This window comes from Homarus americanus, unplaced genomic scaffold (assembly GCF_018991925.1).
Source record: "Homarus americanus isolate GMGI-L3 unplaced genomic scaffold, GMGI_Hamer_2.0 scaffold24523, whole genome shotgun sequence".
Classification (NCBI taxonomy): Eukaryota; Metazoa; Arthropoda; class Malacostraca; order Decapoda; family Nephropidae; genus Homarus; species Homarus americanus.
The window spans coordinates 5,912,435-5,939,813 of record NW_024744357.1 but is presented as its reverse complement, the minus strand read 5'-3'; the positions used below and the strand labels follow the sequence as shown (position 1 = coordinate 5,939,813).

The window sequence follows — 27,379 nt, the reverse complement described above, 5'->3', positions numbered from 1 at the left end:
ATCAATATAATAAGGTGGGCAAAATTTCATCAGCTCAAATTCCTCTTATTAAAACCTCTTAGTTTCGGTATTCTTAAGGAGATGGGATTTAACCCTTCAACCAGCTACTCCACATAACTCTTCCACTCACTCGCATCCTTGGCTAAAATACATCAACATCGACCTAGTACCCTCGCCCAAGTACTATTATTGTCTAGCTGCCCATATCACTCTTAAACCTGTTGTGAGTGCCACCATTGCCTTCAAAACCAAGTTACCCTGAGTTGTGCCCATCCTTATAACATCCTCACGCCTACGAAAATAGAGACTGAGTGTGTGTAAGTTAGTGGGTCAGTGGGTTATGTACACACACAAGTGAGGGGATCCGAGTGTATATCCTCTAGTCCACCACATATAAACCGGCTTTCATACATATTATACTGTATACGTGAGAATAAAGTCCGCTAATACACATACTTGTCCCCCAACCAATTCCCGTTGTGATGAGTCTGTATCCTTGAAATGCTGCCTGGAGTTGTTGTGGTTTGGGTACTAGGAATTACTGCTAATAACCAAACCACCCTCGCTAACATAAGCACACGCACGGTCATGTTCGTGGCTTCATGTGGGTGGTCGCAAGGTCCTTATTTTCAAAACAACTTCGTATTATGAATATTCACCGTAAGGTTACCAAGAAAAAAAAACATGGAAGTCGACCTTAAGGTATGTTCACGTAAACTCTGTTGAGATAAAGTGAAGATAAAGTTTTTTTTTCCAACAATACTCAATGATGGGGTCACCTGGTAAACGTGTCTGGTTATAATTTTATCGGACTTGAGTCTTAGCTTAAGTCAACAAGTTAGATGCATTCTTACACACTGAGCTATGATGAATATATATTAAAGAATCTTGTGACCTGGGTTGGTACTGTATATATAACAACAAAAAAACGGTCACAGAAAGTCACCTCATCTATCCCATATTGTGACTTTTTTCTGGTCACCATAATCTTCCCCTGCGTCACTATACAAGTACTGCGCGGTCTGTACTACCCGTCCGATTTTACTCTCCAACCCCCGCGGCTAATTGACAGAGGACCTTAATAAAAAGACTAAATAACGACTTAATAACAATAGACTAGAATGAACGGGACTTGACAACGAATAGTCATACTTAATACACGACTATGAAATGCAAGCACCACAACCCCCTTACCCCCAGCGACCTTGTGACAGACGGGCATCTATCTAAATAAGGAGTGGTGGTGTTTGTACGGCGATTGAAAGTCTCAGTAGTACACAAACACACCCGTACTCCACGTACCCTCCTCAACGTACCCTGCTGGCAGTTATCACCAAACTCCCAAAACAGTCATCTACTGCGTCATAATACAGTACACACAAACTGCTTGAGACAATCATCCTTACAGAACTAATAACGAAACGCAGAAGATCCGGCAGAATTTAGGTAATTTATTCTAAAATACAACACAAGGTGAACTACTACCTTGTTGGATGGACATGGATGATAGAGTGTGGTAGTAACTCTCGACAGGAGCTGCCATGCACAGGCCAACCAGCCTATTGCAGACTCCTTATTTTCTTATGTTCTTCTTATGTTAACACGACATAACTGCTGATAATCCACAAACACAATAATGAGTGACAGATAAGAGGGAAGAGAGAAGATGTTAAGAAATAGTTTCATGGTGATGACACTTAAGTGGTAGCCGTCAGAACCTGCTTACTCTTGACACACCTTGCCTGCCTGCCTCACTACTGGCGATGCATTAGGAGTGACCAATAGAACTTACTGACTATTCCATTATCACTACAAGTCCGTCAAGAATCAGATTATACCAAATGTCCATTGTTGCAACCTCTTTAAAGATAATATGACTGATGTAAATGAAGAAATCACTATATAATGTGTATCCAAGGTCTTTACTACACATACATACACCCATAACTAAAATCATTTCTAGTTCAATATTTGAAACGGAACGAAAAACTTTAACATGACTTGAGGGTGTGTCAGCGGCCAGGTAGACCTTAGTTATTACCATGTTACCTGCCACCAGTAGCCAGAGGTGATCCCAACACATTCTTGGGGTGTACTCTACGACAGCCCGGCGCCACCACGGCGGCTGCGTGGGCCGCGGCAAGGAGAGGAAAGAGGGACCAACCACTCTAGTTGGCACGGTAAAAGGCGTTTCACTTGTTTTTGTCAGGGAATCGTGACTACACACACACACACACACCAAGCTCCCGGAGGAGTCTATGGTTTTAAAGGTGGTAGATTTTTTTTATCTTTATGACGTTTTAATTGTATTTTCGGGGTAAACATCCCAAAACACGGGTAAAAGTGTTGCTTAATTTCACCCTCAGTCTTGATCTTGAGCTGTGGCCGACTTGATGCTCGTGCTGTGTACCTAGACCTGTCATCGAAATATCTGCACAATAGGAAATATACAAACACCCACCCGACATATTTGTACGACAATTGTCTTCTCAAAATACAAATATATAAATAAATTAAATACACTTCAAAGTGGTCTGCAAGTATCTTAATATCTGGAGGAGATGGCGCAGTTGTGACCTTAACAATGATGCCATGTTTACATTTTAAATTTACTAATAAATCTTCATCTTTGACATTCTCCCTGACATACACCTGAACACTACCCTCCCCCCCCACGGTATTTTTTTTCGCGGTCAGGTATAAGGACCTGAATAATACTGATAAATAACAATGGCGCTTAAGTTGAAGTTCATCACAGCCACCTGACGAGCCTCTTCATCTGTCCTCCTCCCTTAACAGCGAGGGAAAAATCTAACTTATACGCAGGGCAGGAGGATAGTTAGGGCGTCTCGTGAAGGATACGTGTGACCGGGCAGCAGACCGCAGGAGGGACGCCACACGTCTACTCTCGGGATTCGTTGCTAGGCTTCTAAGCAGCGTCAGTCTGTCCGACTAATTACCCAAATGTAGCCGCAATTAAGTCAAATAATGGTCCTACATGAATAAATCGGACTGCCAATCACTTCTCGACTAGTATTTAGTGTCAGAAAGTAAAAAAAAAATGGAAAACTTACTTTAATCTGAGTTAATAGATCGCGTGCATGTACCGAGGGAGCGAGTAATTACCCAAATGTAGTCGCAATGAAGTCAAATGATGGTCCTACAAGCGTGAATCGGGCTGTGAATCACTTCTCGATTATTATTTGGTGTCAGTCACAAAAAATTGGTAAACTTAATTTAATCTGAATTGTGTTAGGTTAGGTACATGCACTCGATCTATTAACTCGGATTAAATTAAGTCTACCAATTTTTTGTGACTTCATGACCCCAAATACTAGTCGAGAAGTGATTGGCAGTCCGATTTAATCATGTAGGACCATTATTTGACTTCATTTTGGGTACATTTGGGTAATTAGTCGGACCCGCGTCAGTCATGGTCAGTAAACTTTTCAGGAGACTTTTGCCGTGTTGGGCTCGGTATGTTTCGGTGACGGAAAAGGTTAAAATAGTTTTGTTAACTTTTTATTTTTAGTACGCATACAGAAAACGCCCATAAAATTATTACCCTAAAAATAAAAGATTACGAACTGGATAATCTGGATAAATATTAAAACAACCTATAACTTCAACGCTATCCAACCCAGTACCTTACTATCGCTAACCTTTAAACCCAGCTAAGTACTGTATCACCTTTACCATCTAACAGCATCGTTTCAATCTCATTAGTTCCATTATTTACAAGTACGGCACTGTCGAATTACCACATGTTTAAATTAGACACGAACAAAGAAAACTGAATGTTCCTCAATATTTTTACAATACTCGAAAAATTCACAAGATTTTCACTCATCGGCAGTATACTGGTGAAGGTAAAGCCACGGAGTCAAGTCCACCGGCAGCTGTACCCATGACTATAAGGGTGATGCGAGGCCAACACGTGACTAACGCCGAGGCCTCTCTAGAGTGACCGGCCTAATCTCCCCACGACCACCCCTCACGACTGCTGAACTTTGAGAACTTCAGATAACGATAGGAAATGAAGTGAAAAAGGTAGAAACTACATACATCGCAGGGAAGAGGGAGGCAGTGCGAGGACATCAAAACGAAAGAGGTGGTGAAGGGAGAGGGAAGAGTCACGGTCCGTACAGGAGATACGCAGCAGGAATTATTTGTGGCAAAGGGGTACAAGAATCAGGGACGAGCAGGGAAGGGGATATATTGGGGTGATGGAGGAAGGGTAAGGGGAAGAGGAGAGGTGGTGGGGGTGTCAAAGGAAGGTGGGGGTGTGTGTGTGGGGCAGGGAGTTGGGGGTGAGCCGTGAGATTTCAGAGTGGGCAGACAGCCAAAGTTTGGTTGGGCAGTGCTGAAAGAGTGTGTGTGTGTGTGTGTGTGTGTGTGTGTGTGTGTGTGTGGCCACGCTTTCTACGAGAGGAACGTGCCCTTCCCACTCCCCCCTCACCCCCCCTGTGCCTTACGAGATTGCCCACCACTACCATGTGTATGTACTGTGTGTGCCAAAAGAATTACTTACGACTCGGGGCGCTTAAGTTGTCGTCGTCACATAATGCAATGAAAATAAATCAAGTAAATTATAGTGACGAGAATCCTACCAACTCAAGCTTACGTCTTAGTACCTGTAAGATTAGGATGAGAAAATGATTAAGTAGTTAAGGGCCCAAAGTTAGGGTAAGTGGGCCTGGGAAGACAATAACTGGGATGAATGAGTTAAAGGGCCCGAAAGTATTATTTGGGAGTGAAGATCCGTGGTCGAAAACCTTCCTCACACACGGGTGGTATTGACTACGTGGGACTGTCTGACGAGGCAAAACTAACATCAAATTAACCACGAATTATTCCACCATATTATTTACACTACACTAAAACGATCTCGCGTCATTTGGAAGTTACCTACGTTCTATATCAATCTGGCTTTCTTCCAATAACTAAAAAAATTAACACAGTAGAAATTGGTCGTGACATAAAACCCATCATTCAAGACGCTGTGACCTTACATACTATACACGCACCCTGCACGTCAAGTGAGATGTCGCAAGGTCACTGCAGGTAAAGATAGAATCACCTTTATCTTGATGATCCCACGTGAGTTTAACCAACATACCAGACAGACCAACACGCTCTCCCATGAGCTGTCTAGATCAAATTGAAGGTGCCAGGGAATCCCATTTAGCCTTACGCGAAATTCTTAAAGACCGGTTTGCGTTGCTCGTGGCCGCACCCTTCTCACTCACGAGGCAAACACATACATTCGTCAAGCACAATTATTAACACACTAGGTTTATGTTGTAGGGCGCGGCAGCCAAGTGGATATTATTTATGCCTCGCACTACAGGTAGCTGGTTTGGTCCACTAGTCCACCCAGCTGTGAATGGGTGGAGGCAGTTCTGAGGTGTCGGTCTCACTGCCCCTGTATACAAAGTTAATTAAGTGCTGTATCCACTCTGCCCTGTTTCGCTTACTAAAGGTCCGTGGACGATGGTGGTAGGGGTGGTGGCAGGTAGTGGTAGTGGGATATGAATAAACACAAACCTGAAATCTATACTCGCCTTGCCTGGCCTGACCGACATACATTGAACACACCTGCAGTTAAAACAAACACATTTGCTCGTGTGAAATTCATTAAACACCTCCTGCTAGGTACAGTACACACCAAATATTTAATATCCAAAATAAAGTAATCTACTTATAAGCAATACAAGAATAAAACTTTATAAATACTTCAAATATAAAAAAATCCTTCTCTAATAATGCAATTTACAAATGCACTGTACAGAAATGGTGGGACGGTTTCACATACAGCTTTTTTTAATGTTTACAGTTGGTCACAGTTCTAATCCGACGGTTCATTTGTCCACCGAGTCTAAACCTAACCTAACCATTGTACACCGAGTTTTTCCCTTGGATCATGTAGCAACAGTCGGCAAGCACAGCAGTATCTAGTCTCTGCATGACGCACCCAATGACCTACGCCTCACACACCCGGGCGCCGGTCTGCAGCCACACCATAACGTTAGTACAACACTCCTGGCTGCCACTCTCAACACCACACTTTCATCACTCCTCTAACACCATAACCCACAACACCCCACACACATTACTGTTGGGATTTTGACCAGAACAAATTGTAAATTATTATTCGGCTCACAGTGGGATTTTGTCCAGCAGGAAATATCCCAATGGACATATTTCAATGACTTCACCCCTCCCTCTATACCCCCAGCTCCTGCCTGCAGTCTCCCAAGTTACGTAACCGTCAGCAAAATTCGATAGAACTGCTACCTCGACCCCGCATGCTCACCCACTCCACAGAAGCCTAGTGGTGACTGACCTTCCCTTGCCCGTTGTTCTTTGTAAATAATAGAATAACTTTTTTCTTTTTTTAACGAAGAATAAAATAAAGAACACAATACGCAAATCACAGGGTTATTTCAATTTGGGATAAACATTTTTTAAACCTCGGAAAACATTAAAATATTACACAGCATGAGGATTTATATTAAAAGATAAACTACCACGACCGTAAGATGTTCATAGTCCATACGAGGTCGTGATCACAACAGAGGGAGGCGGTGATTTATGCTAGTCTCCTCACCCAGTCCTCTCCTCTCTTCCTGGCCCTTGCTACGCTCCACAGGCCTGGGAGGAATATATACTGTATAGAGTAACAGCATCCTTGACGTGATAGGGCAGGTTACACAAGTTTCAGAGGCCCAGCGCAATGGTGGTAGCGACGATTCTAAAATGGGGCCCCATGTTCAGACAATCATCTACAGTAACACTCCACGTTATCTTCACTAAGGTTCGAAAGTATAAATAGGCTACATGGACGAGTTAATACGAATTCACTTCCAGGAAAATTCAACGGGTGAACCTAAACGAATCTGAATCGAATATTTCAGCCCAACACAAGGAGAAAGGTGATTGGTGGTTCAGTACTCACGAGGGATGTTGAGAGAGCCGGGAATCTCGCCGTGTTTCTCCAGCTCCTGAGGTTCACGGACGTCTATGAGGGCGATGTCCCCAGCTACCTGCAGGGCGCGCAGTTCCTCGAAGTCCAGCTCCGTCCGTCTGTTGATTCTTCGACTGACAGCCGCGGCGTGGGTGGGGGATTGCGTCGGTGTGCGCATCGGGGTGCATGCGTGGGTGGTGGAGGAATGAGCTACTTGTTGGCTGCAGTACCCGCAAGCTGAAAAAAACATACTAAACATATTAGCTATTTTAATTAAAACATATTCCGACAAAGCATTGGAGCCACACAACAAATTATACCAAATTCTGTATAATTTCCTGTACTCACAAACTGATAAATTTGTATAAGCAACTAACTAGGCTGGTTATTCTGGGGGCCTTCAAACAACCACCACCACAGACCATCATACAACAGACACGCCCCCGAGGACTCTGTGCCTCTTCAGTTTGCCTGTAGGAAGTGGGGGGAGGGGAGGTATCTTAGGAGAAAATTCTTCATGCCAATTTACAACACTCCTCGGGTCAGTATTCTCTCAACAACCAACTCTTGTGTTAGTACAAATCATTCCTTAAGTCACCCGCCATAAAACATTGTAAATTTTCAAGAGTAAACATGTGTAAACACTGTATGCTATCATCACACACTTATATCAAGAGGTTCAAAGTACACTGCCTAACCTTGTACTGTCCAGTTCAATATGATAAAAGACATTGATAGCGGACCCGTAATGTGATTCCCTCCAGTGGCGGTGCAGTGAAGCCTCTATTTAACGGACTATAACATAAGAACATTAGAATAGAGGAAACTGCAGCAGGCCTATTGGCCCATATACTGGGCAGGAAGATCCGTTGGACATGAAACTTCCATCTAACGGATTATATGGAGAGAGAGAGAGAAGTCCGTTATATGGAGGTTTCAGTGTACGGTATGCCTGGTAGGGGATGAATGTTGGAGAGAGAGAGAGGATGGAAGGACTAGTAATGATTAGGGGGTTGGTGTGTGGGTTGAGGTGAGGGCTGGTGGGGAGGGATGGGTGCTTCATAACTACACTACCAATCATCCAGCGGCTAATGTGGCTTTACCTACAAAGATTATGATTAGGAAGAGGAGAGCAAAGAAATGTACGTATATACTTCATGTTTTCCAGTAAAATAACGATGCAATTGTTTTCTCAAATTAAATAAATTCCAATAATCATAGTACTGTAATGTATAACTAATTTGAATCCTCTAAAAATAAAACCATTACTTTTAGAATTTATTTTTGAATTACCACGATGTATATCTGATGAACTAGCTCTGAGCACCAGGCCAGTAGACTAGAGAGATTTGCCTCAGCGCCGCATGCCTCCCCATATACTATGATGAAAATATTACTGTAGCGTTTTCAGGCAAATAGCGATCATAATATTGTACACAGTTTTTCACTACAAGACGTCTGGTGCCTTTTTATGAAGTCCGAGACATTTGGTACAATTTGAAGCACAATCATACGAACTTAGTGAAAGTAATAATTCCAAGCAAATTAAAAACTAAAAATACAATTATATATACCTTAACATGCGCACACTTATTTGTTTATAAATCAGTGCGAGTACTTTAAGCGTGTCAACAGTGAGAAGTTCGGAGACCGCCGACTCTGTGACCAAGGTCTCTTCTAAATAGACCTTGGTTCTGACCACAAAGTCCCAATAACTACCTCGTGTAACAACAAACACTAGAGAGGCACTGTGCAAGCGTAAACTATGAGGCAGCAATAATTCACTTGGTGAAGAACAAAGGTTTTATCTAACTAGAAGGGATTACCTGCAGGGGTAACGTTAGTAGAAGTTTTACCAGATGGTGTGGTGGCGTTAGCGTACTGTTGTGTTAGTCCGTGGACAGGGGCGGGCGGGGGAAGATGTGGGTAACTGAGGGGCCGCTCTAGGTGTATCTGGTGGGCAACTGTGGGCTGGGCGTGCCCATGGGAAGAACATATCTTACATAGGGACAGGATGCGAGGCACCGTGGACAGTGACTTGGCGAGGACCTCCATGTTGCTTGTGCTCGATGAGGTGACGTCACACTAAACTATTTGTGCTCAGGTGTGTTCTTGAGAGCACCACCGTGAGTGTTCGGAATGTTGTGTTACTTCAGCAGGGTCTTCCCAGCACCGGTTCTTGTTAAAGTGAAGATAATTTTAGGTAGCGAGCGGTGAGTACTGCTGCTACTGCTGGTGGTGTTGTGTGATGGGGATACGAGAAGGCCGAAGCCCCGGTCTTTCTTCAACTACCTCTCCCAGCGACGCGTGGTTTACTCTAACCTGCTCCAATGCCCCGGGCAGCCGTTATATCCCCTCGTCCCCGCGTGGGGGAGGGCGCGTTATCTCCACGAGTTGGCAACTCCGCTGAAACTCTCTTTCACAAAAACTATTTACAACGAAGTCCTTGTATGCATCATCACAAATGCCTGAATTTAACAACACTCATTCAAAAGACACAAGGGCCCGTCAGGCAGCGGAGGATATGTTGTATAATACTGTGTTTGTGTGTGTTCCACTCTCCCAGTGAGGGAACATGTGACCGCTGCCTGGCCCCCAACGCGCCGGCGCCCCCTCCCTCACTACTACGCTCCCTCCCCCATCTCCTTTTAGTACACTATACACATCAACCTCACTCTATATACACATTTATGTACACAACAATCCCCAAAACACGACACATCCCAACCTAAAACCACCACCGTGTTGCCAACCACCCCACCGCTACCCCACCGCCGTAGGCCTTACGTAACCGCCACATAGTATATCGATTGGTGAGAGTAAAATGGAGAGGAAGGGGGAGAAAGGGGGATAATGTGAGAATATTCGAGATAGAGGCAGTAGACGTGACATGATAAGCAGACCAAGGACTTATGATTCGGTTAGAACTGGTCTACCTATGTTATCTGCTGCAGCCTTAGTACTGTCATGATAACATCAAAGACTCCCTCAACGAATCAGTTTTTCCTCAACACAGTAATTAATAATCATTAAAATATAAACACCTCAAAATAATAAGAGTAAAAATATCACTAGAACATTATCACAACCAACGCACTGTACTATTGTGAACACAGAGCAGACTGCCGATCACCTCAACAAACTCACCCCAGCTTATTTCACCTAACAATATTAACCTCCCAAACACTAACAGGTCGATCTGGTTAGGTTAAATTTGGTTGGTTAATCTTAGGTGAAATAATCTGGGATGGATTAGTCAATAGTTACTCCCCCAAGAAATTAAAATATAGGCTTTTTTGTAAGGCGTTTTAGATACACGAAATGGCTAACGCGATAGCTTTCCCGGATTGTCTTTAAAAAATACGACATTATACTGCATCTTGGAAATAACTTGTACAACACAGTCTTCAGAAAAACAATAAAATTAGGAGAACTTATTTGAACACAATACCGAAAGAAAGTGAAGCAAATATATATAAAGTTATGGAAAGAAAGACAAAAAAAGAAAAAAGTCAATCAGTCAACAATAAATAAGATTAACACAAAAAATTGGGCAGTTGTAAAGGTGGGTGGTCCGGACCCCGGGGTGGGAGCTTGAAACAACACTATCCAAAGACCATACGTCTCTTGCAGCTGTGTTCGCATATTTATACACGAAATACGACGAATTTCAGGTTAGTTTACTTCATTTTTTGCCCTGACAGAACTGTAATCAACTTGTTTACCTTCACTTAAAGTATCTTATGAGTAGAAATATTAAAGTTTCAATCATATTTGAGTAATTATCAATAGTTACACCAGTCACCAACGGCGAATTATATCAGTTTTTTGGTGCCTTAAATGCCCACAACTTCAATATTAATCAAAATATTCTCTATAAGCGGCCATGATCCACATATTTACACAGTGTACGTGGGAGAAACTCGCTCATTGGTTGTTAGCTATTCGGGCGCTGCAAACGCTAACACCTGATCGAGGTGTTAGCCTTTTTCCCTCTCAAGGTGTCATGCGCAGTACTCCGCAGAAGCGTCTGCGCAGACAGAATAGCTAACGCGTTAGCTATTCCGTGCATCTACAATGCCTTACAATAAACGCCTTATATACGACATTTCAATCAAAGTCAATGGCTAGATATAAGGAAAATTTTTAAGTAGAATTTGGTAAACAAACACGAAATGCATCCATAAGGTACAGATACGTGTTATAAAGTTGGATACATCAAGGATACAAAATTATGTATTTTATCATCAATACATTCCAGTGTCCTATATACGCTGAGAATGAGATCTGGGAGGGCCTTCGAGACTGAACCACCATCAACATGACAAAAAATTATTAAAATAGATACTGTACATCGAAGGCTAACAAATTCTAAAATAATAATAATAAACTACCATATGGGAAAGTTACACAAGTCACCAAGGTTGACCGTGATGTAATGAGGAAAAATGACAGTGAACGCGATCCCTTGTGCAGACGCCTGGTCAGTGACACTACAAACTGCCTGAATAAAAAACAAACAAATTCCTAACATGGCTGACGATGCTGTATAAAGGCAGTAATGCGTGGGTCGTGTCAATTAATGTCAAAACCAAAGGTATATTTCTGTAAAGAATAAAAATGCGATTTAACTGACAGCTATATTTTAGTTTTGCTTTTATATTAAGTTAATTAATAGAATATTGAAAAACTTAAGAACTGCACATAAACACACGCCACTACACACACACACACACACACACACACACAATGGCGTCCCAACCAAGCAAATCGCGTACGGTATCCAACAACAAAGGCCCCGAGAGAAGCTAAAAGTACCCCCTTGTCCCCACCAAAACCCCACAGCAGCGTAAAGAAAACGGTCCCTCATACTTCCGTGTAGGCCAGTAGCGCTTCATGAGAAAATAAAACTCCGCCTGGTGACATCATTTATTACACCAATATTAACTTACCCAGCAATACCTCTTCATACTATGAGCACCAATCAAATATTAAAATTACAGGTGGTCCAAAATGAAGCCCTAAGATTCGTCACAGGTGAAAGATACCCCCTCACCAGAACCACAGCCGAGATACATAGAGACCTGAGAATGAAACCCATCAACCAGCAGCTGCACACCCTGGCCAGCAGAATCTGGCAAAAGATAGAACGATCAGAGCAAGAACTCCTTCAAAGACTCCCACCAGATACCGACAACCATACATGGTTCCCAAAAAGTCACCAAATCTCAAAAGGTCCATTACCACCCCCGATCTATACGGCCAGACAACCTCCCTAGACCAGCATCCGCCAGTAGGGTCGGCGGAATATGAAATAAGGCCCTTAAAACACCCATATATGGGACAGGGTAGGATGTCTAGTGCCTGTACCGACAGACAATAACTAACCCATGACACAACCCTAACACACTATTAGCTTAGCTAGGCGGTCAGCCCGCCCTCTTACCTCCTTAATTTCTTCAATTTCCGATTTATAACTTTCTTACCCCACCTCTAATATTCTTTCATCCCCCATTTCTCTAAAAAAAATGTCTCTCGTCCCTCACGTGAGCCAAAAGTAACAAGTCTCTAACCAGTGCTACAAATACCTACGTGATGTGTGTGTTCCCTTTACTGACAACTATAGCGAAAAACACTTAAAAATTACACCCACAAAAAAATCAATACAAAATATAACTAAGTATTCGGTGATCAATACTCAAATAAGTTATTTTTCTCCAGCACTCCATCAGGCACGCCCAAAAGACCCACTCTCCATTATTAAAGTTGTGTAAGTCACATTGTGGTGCACACATGAGGTTGCCTACCAAACCACTCCTTCACAAACACTTCATTCACTCAAACATTCGATAAACAACAATTTCAGTTTTAATTATACCCTACTCGGGATCACCTGAAGAATCTCCACCCCAGCTTATTTCACCTAAAGATTAACCACCCTAACGCAAAACTTATTTTACCTCATCCCCGCCAAATAGTGTTAAGGGTGGTTAATGTTTAGGTAAAATAAGCTGGGGTGGAGATTCTTCAGGTGATCCAACAGATAGTCTTCAATGTTTATATACCGAGTCATATAACAATCTTGACTCACAATTTGAGTCGTCTACCACTCTAGTGTCGAACGACTCACCCCTCCCCCACCCCGCCCCCCCCCCGGTCACAGCTGCCTAAGTACTGTGGGTTAAAAATGTAATGTTAGGTTTTTATCTCAACATGACTACACGGGTATTACTGTAGACGTCAGCACCTTACAAACGACCTTGACTTGAGCCAACACTCCTCTAGACTGGAATTATACGGGCGCCACTGTTGCTAAGCGACTGAAATGGAGTCGACACAAGAAAAAAAATGAAGCGGGCTTTGAATTGAGATCAACATTAAACTACCGATATTTATTAGACAAACGTTCCTAATTAATAAAAAAAGACTTAGTTTAATATGAAAAAAGTTATATCTGGTATCGAGAAATAAAGAATTTTCCTCATACGTCTGGCAGTGCCGGACACCCACAGAATTTACTTATTGTACAGCACGGTGGTGAGTTACATAAATACGAGATGCCAACTTGCCCTTATGTTCTATTTAATGTACTTTATTCACTCATATATTTACAAGTTTCTATACTAACATATTCTTGATTACAAACTTGTCATCAATAGTTCCACACCGCATGAAACATCTTTGTCTGTTCATTCCATTAATCAGGAATTATGGCAACTTCTCTCATACTTCCTACTAACGCTCTAGTCTAATACTCCAATACTTCACCTTTTATCCCTCCCTTCTATTCACATTATGGTACGTTCACCCCCCAGCTGACCTTCACACTCCTCCAAACAATCCCCTTCACTGTCTTACCCCCACATGAACATTAGGCACCCGTTTATTTCACCTGATTATTAAACACACTAACGCTACATGGGGTTAATTTATGTTAGTGCTCGTGTTATCAGGATAAATATGCTGGGGTGCCTATTCTTCACGTGATCACTATTACTCATTAACAACCGAAGTCAAAGAGAGAGAGAGAGAGAGAGAGAGAGAGAGAATGACCTTGTAAAGATTTGCCTGATATCTTACAGTGCCGTGGGTGGGGAAGGTCTTCGTGGCTACCGATTCATTATCTGTACATTCCTTTCTAAACTATTCATAAATATGTTGCTATCTACGAATGTGGTGTGCGCTACGTGGGACGAGTGTAGGATAAAAGTCCCCCAGGAGAAATAAAAAAAATAATTATATTTTTTTTTTTCAGTTTATGAACACTTCTCTAACCTAACCTAACCTTCGGAAATTGTTATAGTTATAAAGAAGTATACAACGAATGTTTATTAAATCTGCAATAACGTATGTTTTGTCTACTGGGGTAATTACTCCCCTGACATTCAGTGACCTCACTGGGCCCTCGGGTCACCTCAGTAAATACAGAATGAACATGAAGGTCGGCTCCGCGTGTTTCCCTGTTGGGTGCTGTAAACGCTTCTGTGCTTCACCTTGCACAGGGTGTAAGGGGGTGCCCAATAAACTAGCCCCCTCCGGGGCAATCTGTATGAACGTCGGTGGTAGAAGCGGTACCGTTCTCGCTTCGCAAGCAGAGATGTCACAGGTTCGATTCCCGGGCCGGTGGAAGCTGTTTGGCCACCCTTCCTAGCCCCATTAGTCCCTGTTCACCTAGCAGTACAGTAGGTACCTGTTGTAAGTCGAAAGTTGCGAATTCGTATTCAGGAAAGTTGTTGGAGCTTCCAATAACTTGACATAAACCACTGACTCTACAGGCTTCTACGCCCTTAACTCATGAGACAAAGGCAAGCATGAACTTAGCATGCTTCCCTGTTGGGCGCTGTAAACGCTTCTGCGCTTCACCTTACACAAGGTTGTAGGGGAGTGCCCAATAAAAAAAAAAGTAAAATGTCGACTTTTTCTTTTCCATTTATTTAATAATGTTCTATATCAAAATTGAAAGCCATAATATTCTAATTATTTAAATTGCAATAATTTCATATTTAAATCTATATATTTTAAATATTTCTAATGATCCTCTCTTTAACATAAAAACAGGGGGCTTCTGTCCTAGGGGGCTTTTGTCCGGCCCCACGTGGGACAGTGTGTTCAAGGCGGAGGGAAAGAGCACCACGGGAAAATATTATTAAACAGTAACTTGTACATGTGGTCACTTTCCCTCCCTCACTTCTTCAGCCACACCCTCCTTCCTTCCTTCCACCAGTCACATTAGCTTAGTCCACTGTGATATGGTGAAGGCATTTCGTGGAGTCGGATTGTTTGTATTTTCTATAATCCGGTTTTTATTACACAAGGTAGGACTGGTGAGGGAAGAGTATCTGGTATAAACAAGACACTCCTCCCGTGCCCCGATGACTCACGTACTAGCTCACCAACCCGCCTCAACACGTAATAATAACAATGCCCTCATTATCATATTTCAGTACAAGTATCATCTTTAAACTTTCCAGTCTCACAGTCACACACTAGAACCTAACTTGATCCAAGGTCGGACAACTGTTTTGTATATAAACATTCACGAGTCATTATTATTAATACTGCATTATGATCATTATTATTACTGATAATGTTGAGGATAGTAATTTGTTATACTTTACAGCACTGCAAGCTTATACTATTTAAATACATGATTACTAAAAAAATAAGAAACTGAAAGTATTGTGCCTTTGATTCTTATGTTTCAAACTATTAAATGAAGTCTTGGGTCTTCAGTGATAATAAAATGCAGAATTTCACAACCAAGGCGCAACTACTGTACAGCGTCAAGAGCCAATAACTTTCACAGTGACTGACCCCCCCCCCCTCCCCAAGTCCTGACCCCTGGCGTCCTGTTACAAGTTTTTTTTTATTTATGTAACAAAATAGAAGTCTACCGCCTTCAATCTGGATTCTACAAGACTCCTGGCGCCAGAGAAGGTAAATAGTGAAGGCACTTGAGTAGAATTTCGAGATCATGTCTGCCGTCACCTTTGTTTTGTAGCTTGTGAGTACTAGGCATTCTCATATCCAAGTAGGGGGTAACTTACTACCACCACCACCACTACTACTACTACTACTACTACTACTACTACTACTAATAATAATAATAATAATAATAATAATAATAATAATAATAATAACAACCTAACTGCCAAAAATAATCTAATCCCAAGTCAGTAGTCAATAAAGTCAATTTTCAGGAACCATTATATTCTCACAAAACACTTGTGTAAAAATAACTCATCGACAGCCTAGCCTAATATTATTTATAAACTTCAATTATACAGCTCACCGAATTTTTAGTCAGCAAGAGTATTTAACAAATATATTTTGCGGCTAATGGGCTGTACACTCCATGCCCTGACAAAAGCACTCGAAAACAGTTGACGTACGCGGGAATGAGTATACGGCAGCGTGTCTAACTCGCCAACACCACCACCCTAACTTAATAACGACCCTCTGTCCACTTAGTACATCAACATCTGGGTATACTGTATATGACACTATGATTACTACACTGAAACCATATTTAACATCCTTGCCAACCCAACAACATCATGTGGGAGAGATCATTTAGCACACCTGCTTGGGAGAACAGGAGCATTCATCAAAGCCCCGAGGGAAATACAAAACTCAATTTATAAACGTCATGGGTTGTAACAGTCTTACTTCACACAAGAAACATGTATTATAATCCCTTACACTACATATCAAAACCAAACTCCAATTATGCAAATAAACAAGTAAGATATACCACTGTCGTCACCTGGTAAAGAACTGACCCTTACCAGCACTTTACCTAAGGTTGATAGTGCTGAAGTCTTTCAAATGAACAGTTGAAATACCTACGGATTGCCCAAGTTCACAAGACACCTGAGGCTTACTGCTGTTGATAAGGGAAATCCACTTGAATTGTTCGTTCGGGCGTCATCGTGATGATGTAAGTTAGGAAGTGAACAAGGTCTCAGGACACGACTAAAGATAAGCAAAGGTTCTAGTATGAAGAATCTGGATTATAATTACTGTATCAAAAAGATAATATATGCTCAACAAAAATGAATTCCGAGACTGGTGTCAACATAACACATTTGGTCACTGCCAAGTACAGTATATACACAAAACCACAAATATTCAGGAAACGTAAGCGATAAAAAATAATACAAAGGCTTTCAACAATCTCACCATTTTCTCAAACTCCATCCTGGAACCAAAGAAAATGGTCCTGACCCATCCCCCAGTCTGCCCTAATCGATACCTTACCAGGACGCACACTCGCCACCACCAAAGGCTGCACTGCACGTGACAGCTGCCGTGTCCTCTGGAGTTGGGATCGAGAGATGATATGGGAAGGTAGGAAGCACGGAGAATATCCTACAAGTAACTCAACAATTTCTCATTGGCGAAGATTTTTCTACGTGACAGGTAAGGTGGAGTAAACACCCACCATAATCTAATATCTTTGCAGTCCTGATACCCAATCGAGTTAGGTCGAGTTAAGGAATAGTTCTATAATCTGGGAGAATGACAGCGTTCAATATTGTCTACAATTCAAGAACACTAAAAAATCATTCCAGGTGCAAGAATAAAGAATGATTACAGTGAGTATTATAAGGTATTGGCCAGTAGGGTTAGGACCGAGATAAGAAAAGCCAAGAGGAACTATGAACTGAAGGTGGCAGGGGAGGCGAAAACCTGGATTACGCAGTTCAGTTCTGGTCACCGTATTACAGAATGGATTTATTGTAGAATCATTGAAAAGAATCCAGAGGAGAATGACAAGACTAATCCCGGGCATTAGGAACATTGAATACAGAATCAGGTTAAAGCATCTTAATTTGCACTCCCTAGAGAGACGTAGAGTGAGGGGCGACCTGATATTGGTGTATAAATGGAAGTCAGGGCTAAACAAAGGGGACATTACAAAGGTTCTCAAACTATCCAAACAGGAGCGAACCCGTAACAATGGTTTTAAATTAGACAAATTTAGATTTAGGCGTGAAATAGGTAAACACTGGTTTGGAGACAGTAGTGGATGAATGGAACAAGTTACCAAATATCATCATTAACTCGAATACGCTGAATAGCTTCAAACAGGTTGGTTGCTTATATGAGCAATAGGGGTTGGGTATAAACGGGACTGCCCAGTATGGGTCAATAGGCCCGCTGCAGTTTCCTCCATTCTTATGTTAACATTAGTAGGCAGCTACCACAAAGGGAGGGTCTAATGGTAGACCCTGCTGCCGTGTGGCATCACAAAAAGTGTGACCGAGTCCCAGGTTGATGATCCGACTTTCTGCCTCATTTACACACAATTGCAGGGTCTCAATTGTTTCTCTTACTATTGACAACACAACATACATATTGTTTCTCACTATTGATCTTTTTTTATTTCTTTTTCTTTATGGTTCTTTATTATTATCCCCCCCCCCCCCCAATGAGACTTTACAACCCTAGCAAAAAAGAGGCTAAACAAATGATACAAATAAACACTTAATATCTGTCCAAGGAGAGAACCATTACAAATGTCCACGACCAAGGGAAGTAAACAGGGGGTAGTAAACTTACATAACTGCGGCACTGTACACGACGCCATTTGCCGACATGGCCGCCGTTCTAACCATAACAAAGGATTACCATGCTTAGGAATCTCTCCTTTTACGTCTTAAATCTCTAATAAAGCATATACGTATGACTTAAATCCAGAAACAAATTAACACCGTAAGTGGACGTAAGGTAACCCGGTGCCTGAGGAATCTGAATGATTACTGAACAGCCGAGTAATCTGAAGAAATATTGGTTTTACATCAAATCTCAACTATAGGTTACTAAGTTGACAGACAAGGATATAAACTATATGAACAAACCGAGATACAAGTAATGTACAAAAGGAATCCACGCCCCCGAGACTGGCTACTCCGTGAATATTACATTACCCTTGAAAACCCTCGCTAAGCTACCATCCCGCCACGTCATCACAGCCCACACAAAGAACTTCCTTGTATACTCTCATACCTCAAGCCCGCCGAGTCATAATCTTACGTATAATAATTTTAGTGCTTACTTGATTAAAACATCAAAAGCGACGAGCTAGGTAATCAATTTTTGTACCGATCAAGTACGAGTCAATTCATTCAAAAGCGTTAATTAAAAGTTGTTGTATCGTTTGAATTAAATAATAGTTTAAACAATACTCCAATTCAATTTCAATTGTTTATTCCTTGATAGAGGAAGCGGGATCCTAGTGCTGTCACTAGGTGTTCACACCTGAACAATACTCCTAGACCCTTATAACCTAGACGTGTGTGTGAGGTAAACACACACACACACCACTCATACCTGCCCCCAAACAGAGGCCTTGGCCGCTTTGATAGCGTACCACCTCACCCCAGCGATAGACTGGGCACACACACACACACACACTTGTGTACCTGAAATGTCATGCACAACTTAAAGTTTTATAAAATTAATAGTCGTCCTGCGATCTGACTATGTAAATGAGACAAACACTGAATATAATCATAGGCTTTTCCTATCTGTAAACATCAATAACAAGAAATACAAGTATCACTAATCTTAATATCCTGAGATAAGACTTTACTAAGACTTCAAGGAACAAACATTGCACTATTATAAACCACACATCTCTTTTTATATATATACTATTACTGTTTTCATTAATATAACCTTCAAATTCATTTTCCTAATATTGACGGTGAGCTGTCATAATATGGCCAACACAACACACTATACCGATGTAATACAAACCACTGTAGAATTTCTCATTTGGTTACAAACATTATACCCAATCTCTCCAGTCCTGCTTACTACTTTAAAACACTAAGCACGTCACATTTCCCGCGATTCCTCAGGTCGTCCGGCTGTGGTTACACGTCTAAACATTGCCTGAAGGCTTGAAACCCGGCGTAAATAACACAGCGAAAACTTGTTTCTGTGAACACTTGTAGAAAGCCACTTCCAGCTCATGAAACCTGACCATATTATGAACTGATACTCGTTTTAAAATACGCATGTATGTATAATTTAAACGACATTGCTTCATATCAGTGACGTTTTAAATAAGAAACCAAAATATTCTATAATGGGACAGACCAGGACTAATTTTCAATATATAAACCTGTTATGACAAATTACACGTATGAATGATCCTATCATATTCTAGAGTTCAGAATAAACTGTCAAGCCAATCATCAAGGACTATCTTAAATTCATACCCGATAATAGAAGCAGGAAGAAGTGTGGGGAGCCAAGGAGAACGTAATGAAATTCTGGCTAGGTTGCATCAGCTGGGCCTGGGAGTCTAGTGCTTGCAGGGCCTCCCTACAACTTACCAAGGCCGTCTAGTCTAGGCCAACACGACGCACTCGGAAAACCACTAACCAGCCTTCACCACACGCTCCCTGACTCACCTACGCGAACCTGATAACATGATCAGATTGTATAAAGACTCTAGAACTACAGTAGTAACAACAGGCATCAATGTTCATGCAACCCACAGGTGGATAGTGTTGCAGTACGATAACTTTTACACTGTCCCTCTGCATGGGTAAACCAAGTGATGACGACGTACCGTTAAAGGGGTAAACTTTTTGTGTAATTTTTACTAACAGTCAAGTCCTTGTTTCCCGATTCTTAAGCTATCATCCATCACTGCTCCTTATCTTATGTCATAATACATGCACCGATAAATTATTTAATGTAATCCAGTACCTTACCAGGTTTATCCCACACTTCCTGAACCCACACGTTCCTCAATTCCTTTACTGGATATACATTCCTGTTAGCCATACACCATCCAATCTTTTATACACCAGTACTCTCTCCTCATCTATTATTGAAAAGTATTTAAATGTTGAGAATTAGTCCAGCATACAGCCACCGAACCGACACTCGTTTTTTCTTCCTACACTGTCGACGGTAAAGTGGACACGACACTCGTTCACATTCTGTTGCCTGACTGTCTCGCTGTTGACATTATACAGGGTACAAGCAATGCAAGATGGTGGACAGAGGAAGGGCGAGAAGATGGTAAGTATTAGCATTATAGCATAGAATAGTACTAAGTCTTATTAAGGTCTTGGGTTTTATAAATAAAGTGACAAACAACAGCCAAAAGGGCAGTTATACAAATATGAAATAATTCAGTATAATATTTATAATCCATGCTGTATTACTTCAACAAATCCTTAACTTCACTGGTTAAGGTGAACAGAGTCGAAAAAAACATCAATAAAAACAAAGTACCGAATCCAAAATAACGAAGACATTAAGACGTCACAAATATTACAACACACATCTTGTAGGCTAATATACAATTCACAATTCAAGAAGTCTACGCTACTAATTCTTAAGCACGACAATACCAGTGGGGTTCTGGGACACTACAGACTAAGCAACTAAAGACATGCCAGAGGTGCGGAACAGAAGTGTGTAGAACATTAAACACGCGATATCGTACATAAAAAAAAGCTCTTCCCGGGTTCCTCGTCTGTTATATTATGAACCTATGCTGGAGGTATATATATACATCAATATTTAATGTAATCTTGGCTTTATATAACACCTGAATATCCTTTCTATGCATGATGCATTCATTATCAAATGCTAATGCTCGTGAAATTCTAACATTCCAATACTTGAGAACAAATCGTAAAAAAAATAAAAACAAACCTTTACTGAGTTAAATCACCCAATGCACAGCTTAACACTGTCTTCACCGGACAGAAGAGCCAAATGACCCCACTTATCCCCCTAAATAAAAGCTCTAATCTTCTACATAAACTGCCATAGACCCGTGCGAGGATTGCAGAGCGAAATCATGCATGCACTGACACCTTGCTAATAAGCGAAACTATGAAATATCATCTCACTTTGGTAGAATACGTATTCACAATGTAGAGAAGGCAGTCACAACACTACTACCCATACGTGCTCCGAGGGTCCTGCTGGGCCCTAGATACTGACACAAAGAATGACACAGATGACATGCTTGCAACACTAAATTATATAAAAAGATGAAGTTTGGTATTTGCATCGTGTATGGAGAAGCCAAAGTTATATATTTACAGTATGCATTAAACAACACGATACCTACATCATTATATCACAAAAATTCTTGCTAACAGTATGCACTAAAAACCAAATATATCTGAAAATTCATAAGAGCATCATGGTACACGAAATTAAATACAAAAACAATCTGGAGTAAACAAAAGTAAACCACCATAAAAACAAGTATGATGCTTTATAAAACGATAAGTAATGCATTAAAGCAGTACAAAAAAGTTCGAAGTGCAGTATAAAAACAAACTCGTTCTGATGGATAATAATGTACTAATAATGCAAAAAATAAAGAATAAGCAATACTGTGCGATGCGGCAAAAAAGAACAATAATGTGCATAGCGCAAAATAAAAGGTCTTATTAACTGGCAATAATAATAATAATATGCTTTTCAGAGGACGAATACCTCCTGTAGGGAACTGCAGTAGGCGGAGATGATGGTGCAGGAGCGAGTGCGTCTTGGCCAAATACCCGAATCTCCTGCCCAGAGCTGCATGTTTGGGAGGAAAATCAAGATGGTTTAACAGTTAGTAAACTGCCTTCACACCTTAGGAACATATTAGCTACATGCCAAAACGTTTTTATTAAATTAAACTCACTTGAATAACCACAAAAATATTGAAAAACCAAATGACAGTTGATGAAAATACACAGAAAAACCTTTTTAAGTACACGACTTGGTGGACATATTTTACGTCCCAGGCAGTCACGCAGAGAAGCAAGCGAAGACACGAAGGCATTTTCATTATAATAATATTACGGCACACATATAAGAAAGAAAACAGAAATAAATGTTGATAACGAACGTACATTTACACACAATACAGATATGTTAAAAGATATAAAGTCAATGTTATAGGTAGCACAGAATATATCCAAGACCTCTAGATACTAGAGACAGTCATTTCGGGTTAGAACAAAAATATTGTTAAGATCAGAAAAAAACAATGATGAAAATATTCCAGCAGTATCAGCAACACAAATCCTCCAGTACATCAGCAAGACAGTTGCAACACTATAGCTTTCAATGCTTATTCAGTATTGTTTAAATGCACGTATAGTAAAGGCAAGCACCTCACCGCCCACCATCACAACAATAGGTTACCCACCAACACTTGCTGACAACAATACTGTTTTACAAGATCTCTGGCCATTCTTCACAGATGCAGACTGTGCTCGTCCACTGAACACTGAAAACAAAGGTAATCTTCACAACGAACGCTGGTGTTGCCAAGAGAAAGATTCTTTTATATTAGAAACGGATTTTTTTTAGTTACTTTTTAATATACATCCATACTTACATCATACGAATGTCCCTTGGAAAATTAGGTCATGCGCCCAACTATCTCAAACCATAGGTTGGCGCGCCTTCTATTCATGTTCGAGGACAACACGGTTCACTGCCAAGTCGGTCCTCGGTTACCTTGCTCTACATTCTCTTGACAATTTCGGTTCATTAACCCAAAACATTAACAAGAGTGGACAGCCGCTTGTAGAGAAACGATAACACGTGATGCTTGGAAACAAACATCTGAAGTAAAGATAGTCGACCACAATTTCCATCACACTAACACGAAAACTATTTTAAACTTTAGAATTTGTTGATATTTAGTTCATCTGCTGATATGATGACTTCAACTCAATGCTAAAATTAAACTCGAATGGTGTTTGAAAGTAAATTCGGGCCCGTATACCATTGATACTGAAGCCCAAGCACAAACACCATGGAAGGCAACAACTTAAAGCTGATCTAATGACCTTTAAGAGCGACCTTTGACCGATCTTGACCAGGCACTGAAAGCACCCAGCAGTAACTGTCTAGCCGTTTATCTGAATTTTTTAAAACAGCTCAAGGTGCTAGAATTCTCCATACTAATACTATAAACAATAATGGTCAAGAACACGACCTTAACCATTCATGACTGTTTTCGTGGGGGAGCCAAAGAATGTAATCCGACTTTTATTAACGGTAAACTCCAAACCCTACAGCATATCCTACACAGACACCCGACCACCACTGGTTTGGGTGGCCATTAAGCAAATTAAGAACACTGATGAACAGACAACGAATCGACTATATCAAACTACGAATTTTCGCAACTTAGAAACCCATAGAAGAGAACAATACAAATAAAACAACAGCATTCTTCAACTATTCCAACCAACCATTTGGTTGCTCCTATAGGGAGGTGTGAGCCTGTTATGCAACTGAGCTCACATGTCTGGGAACGTGCACTTGGCTGGCCAGTCTGCTTTAAGTCTAGGGCCAGAGGGAGCCAGGATGGTGGATATCGGGACTACACCACACAACTTGCACCAGCTGCTAAACTTAATGCAGCATGAATCAGGAGAATGATTACTGACTTATCATGGGAAAATATACAGCTTCAAGGTAATATACACCAGTAACAACACTCATCTACCATTCATTCAGTCTTTCTGCCTCAAACATAACGAACACAAAAACTATCAAAATACTAGTAAAAAAATTACCATGCCACTGTTCCTGTGTTAAAAGGTGAAGGGCAAACTACTCCTGTCTACTTTAATTCAAAGAGGCTAGAATGCGCCAACCTGCTGCATGGTATTGATTCTGTGCATCGATTCCTGCCTCACGTTAGTCAACACGCTGTTCTCCCACTAAGTAAAATACCGTCAAGTTATGTATTTTCGCGTAAAATTATACTGCTGTGGAGTCTTGGTGCGTTTCAAATGGTTTCGAGACGAGGCAGTAACTACGGCACTGCAGTAGGCAACAAAAATTTCTACAAAATGGCGGACTGCATTACTGTGGCTTCTAAATGAGCCAAGATAAGGTCTTCTGACCATAACTATTCCGAAGTGAAATATAACATTAAAGCACAAATATAATCTCGGTCAAAGTTTTGAAGTGATAATATTCAGGTGAAGTTATACTAGGAATGTTACAACTAATACATTCACCTTACAGGCAGAATTTCTAATAGTGTAGTAATGATAGTTGAAAGTATTCATAATAAACCTGATCCAACTTCAATGTATTTCAAGTAATAAATATTTCAACAAATAATGAAATATGATCAGTGATTACACAACCTGTTCGTTATTTTTACGGTGAAGAACTTTATATGACACAGGGTTACGATACCACTACAGTACACGATGTCCAATATTCTTTTTATTTGCTTTTGTTGTGATTCACACAGTCTTCCCTATCTGTGTTTAGATTACTATAATGCAACTTAAGTACAGTATAAGCCTTTCCCTATATAAAAGTAAAGGGAAAATTTTATATGGCACAAGAACACTTATGCCACTAATCATGCTTACAAAATTAGGGGCAGACATTTAACCCTTACCAACATTCAGTCACAAATGAAACTACGATAATTCTACAACTTGACCAGCTGTTGAAATTCGTGAAGAAAAACACGATCTCCCATAATTGCCGAATTGATTACAACAGTCACAAAAGTCTTCAGTTACAATAACAAGCATAATAAGAGTATACTACATCATGGAAATCGGCAAGAATCGACTTTTGCACCAACAAGCATAACTGTGAATTATGTATAATGCTGGTAAAAAAAGAAAGCACAATGATGCCTTGTATTTGGTATCCTAATATTGTTAGGTTATAGTCACCTACGACGTGGTGACTGCCCATAAACAAATGCTCACAAACTTCACATTACAAGCAAATTATGGTCAACAAGTAATTCAGTGTTCTCCGGTCAAATACTCACAAAACACTATATTATTCCAATGTGAAGTCACTCTGAATGTAATACGTGTGTTAGATGTAAAAATAGTAGGTTGAGCACAGCCAAAATACAGCTTTCAGAATAAGTTTCATTGACTACTTTGCCTGATCCTCACGACTCTCGTATTTTTTTTTAATCGAGACTTATTCTACCAGGTAAAATCAAATTAAGTTCAGTTGAATATCTATAACATCGCGTTTACCTCTGACACAAACGTTATTTCGTAATTACCCACTATTGGACATTTAACAACTGAATTACATCAATTCACAGCAACCGGAAGTATATAGTATAATCAGTTCTGTGCATCAGTTGGTAGGCCTGGCGGCTCCTGCCCCACCTTGGTAAACTACTTTACTACTGTACTGACAGTCCGAAAGTTTCAACAGTTTAGATATCCTCATGTTATTCTACATTTGCTGCTGGTAGTCATGTAAATTTATGTATATATTTTAATTCAGGCATCAATAAACTCAGATGTCAAATGACCAAAAAATTAAAATGCCGTTTTAATTAGAATTTTCTGTACATTACGAATGTCTTTAAACTTCCACTAATGACCAATACGATAATCTGACAACAGTTTAACACTCCCCGTAACGTAAAGAGATGACTAAATTCAATCATATATGGTGACAAACTACCATGACAACATGCTAAATGAATAGCACCGGGGCCCCATTAGAATCCATAGTAACTGATTCTTTACGATAGAGCCGCTTACAACAGGAGGCTCAAATATCACCAACGATATACAGTATATGGCAAGAGTGGTATTAACCCTGTCCATTAAATCTAGTTCATTATCTCTTGTGCAATTAGAGAAAACGCTGCTATGTAACTTCAGGTTTACTTTGCACGAAACAAGGTAATAACTATATCGTCCCCTGCTGAAGTCTCCTTAAATGCTTTACCTGGCGGCGTGAATTATGAACTTGACATTGAACAAAATTCATCACATCCTGTAAGTTTTAACATGAGAAAATAACAATACATAAATACTGCAGCTGCTGGACACTTCTGGTACTTACCAAAGTATACACACTTCCTTTCATAAATATTAAGTCGTGAATTAACGTAGTTATTGACAGTAAAACCAACAGACTCCTGACACTCAGTAGTTTTACCAGTGACTGACGTGACAAAAATCCACATCCCGGGAGACGTAACCCACACATCTTTCTACTGTCTTTAACATAACCTACTCACCGTAAGTGGATCCATTTGTTGCTGTTAAGGGGCTACTGCTCCTGATGATGTTAGAAAAATTGTAAGCGGCGCGGCCCAGCGGGCGTGAAGCTGCCATTACAACACAACTGTAGTGTTCCTGCTGGCCTCACTGTCTGTTTATGTCTGACGTCACGGGGACTGGCTCACCGGTCTGCTGCCCTGCCTCAGTTGCTGCACGCCCCCAGGCTTCCATTCATCCTATATTATAAGAATTAAAGTAAAATTCGGAATTAATAGAAGTTGACTTAATTTAACAGATTTATTTCTACTTTATGTGGATAATTATTTCTTAGTATTTGTGTTGTCTTCAGCTAATTTGGTAAAATATTCTGTTTTATTACGCCTTTGCTTCTCCAAGA

The 27,379-nt window shown here is 40.7% G+C and overlaps 1 protein-coding gene across 4 annotated transcripts in view; it reads right to left on the bottom strand.

Moving 5' to 3' along the window:
- The window catches only part of LOC121877872 (thiosulfate sulfurtransferase/rhodanese-like domain-containing protein 3), a 37,583-nt gene extending 10,428 nt beyond the window's left edge, over window positions 1–27,155 (bottom strand). The window contains exons 1-3 of one of the 4 annotated variants that reach the window (XM_042383801.1): window positions 27,000–27,155; window positions 22,454–22,537; window positions 6,959–7,204 (exon numbers count right to left, since the gene is read on the bottom strand). In XM_042383801.1, the coding sequence (XP_042239735.1) occupies window positions 6,959–7,204; window positions 22,454–22,537; window positions 27,000–27,096 (427 nt within the window). In that variant the 5' untranslated portion in view covers window positions 27,097–27,155. Of the gene's footprint in view, window positions 1–6,958; window positions 7,205–8,793; window positions 9,308–22,453; window positions 22,538–26,999 lie in introns of those variants that run through there. The other 3 variants (XM_042383802.1, XM_042383800.1, XM_042383803.1) reach the window with 3 other exon arrangements.
- Between the last annotated feature and the right edge of the window lie 224 nt (window positions 27,156–27,379).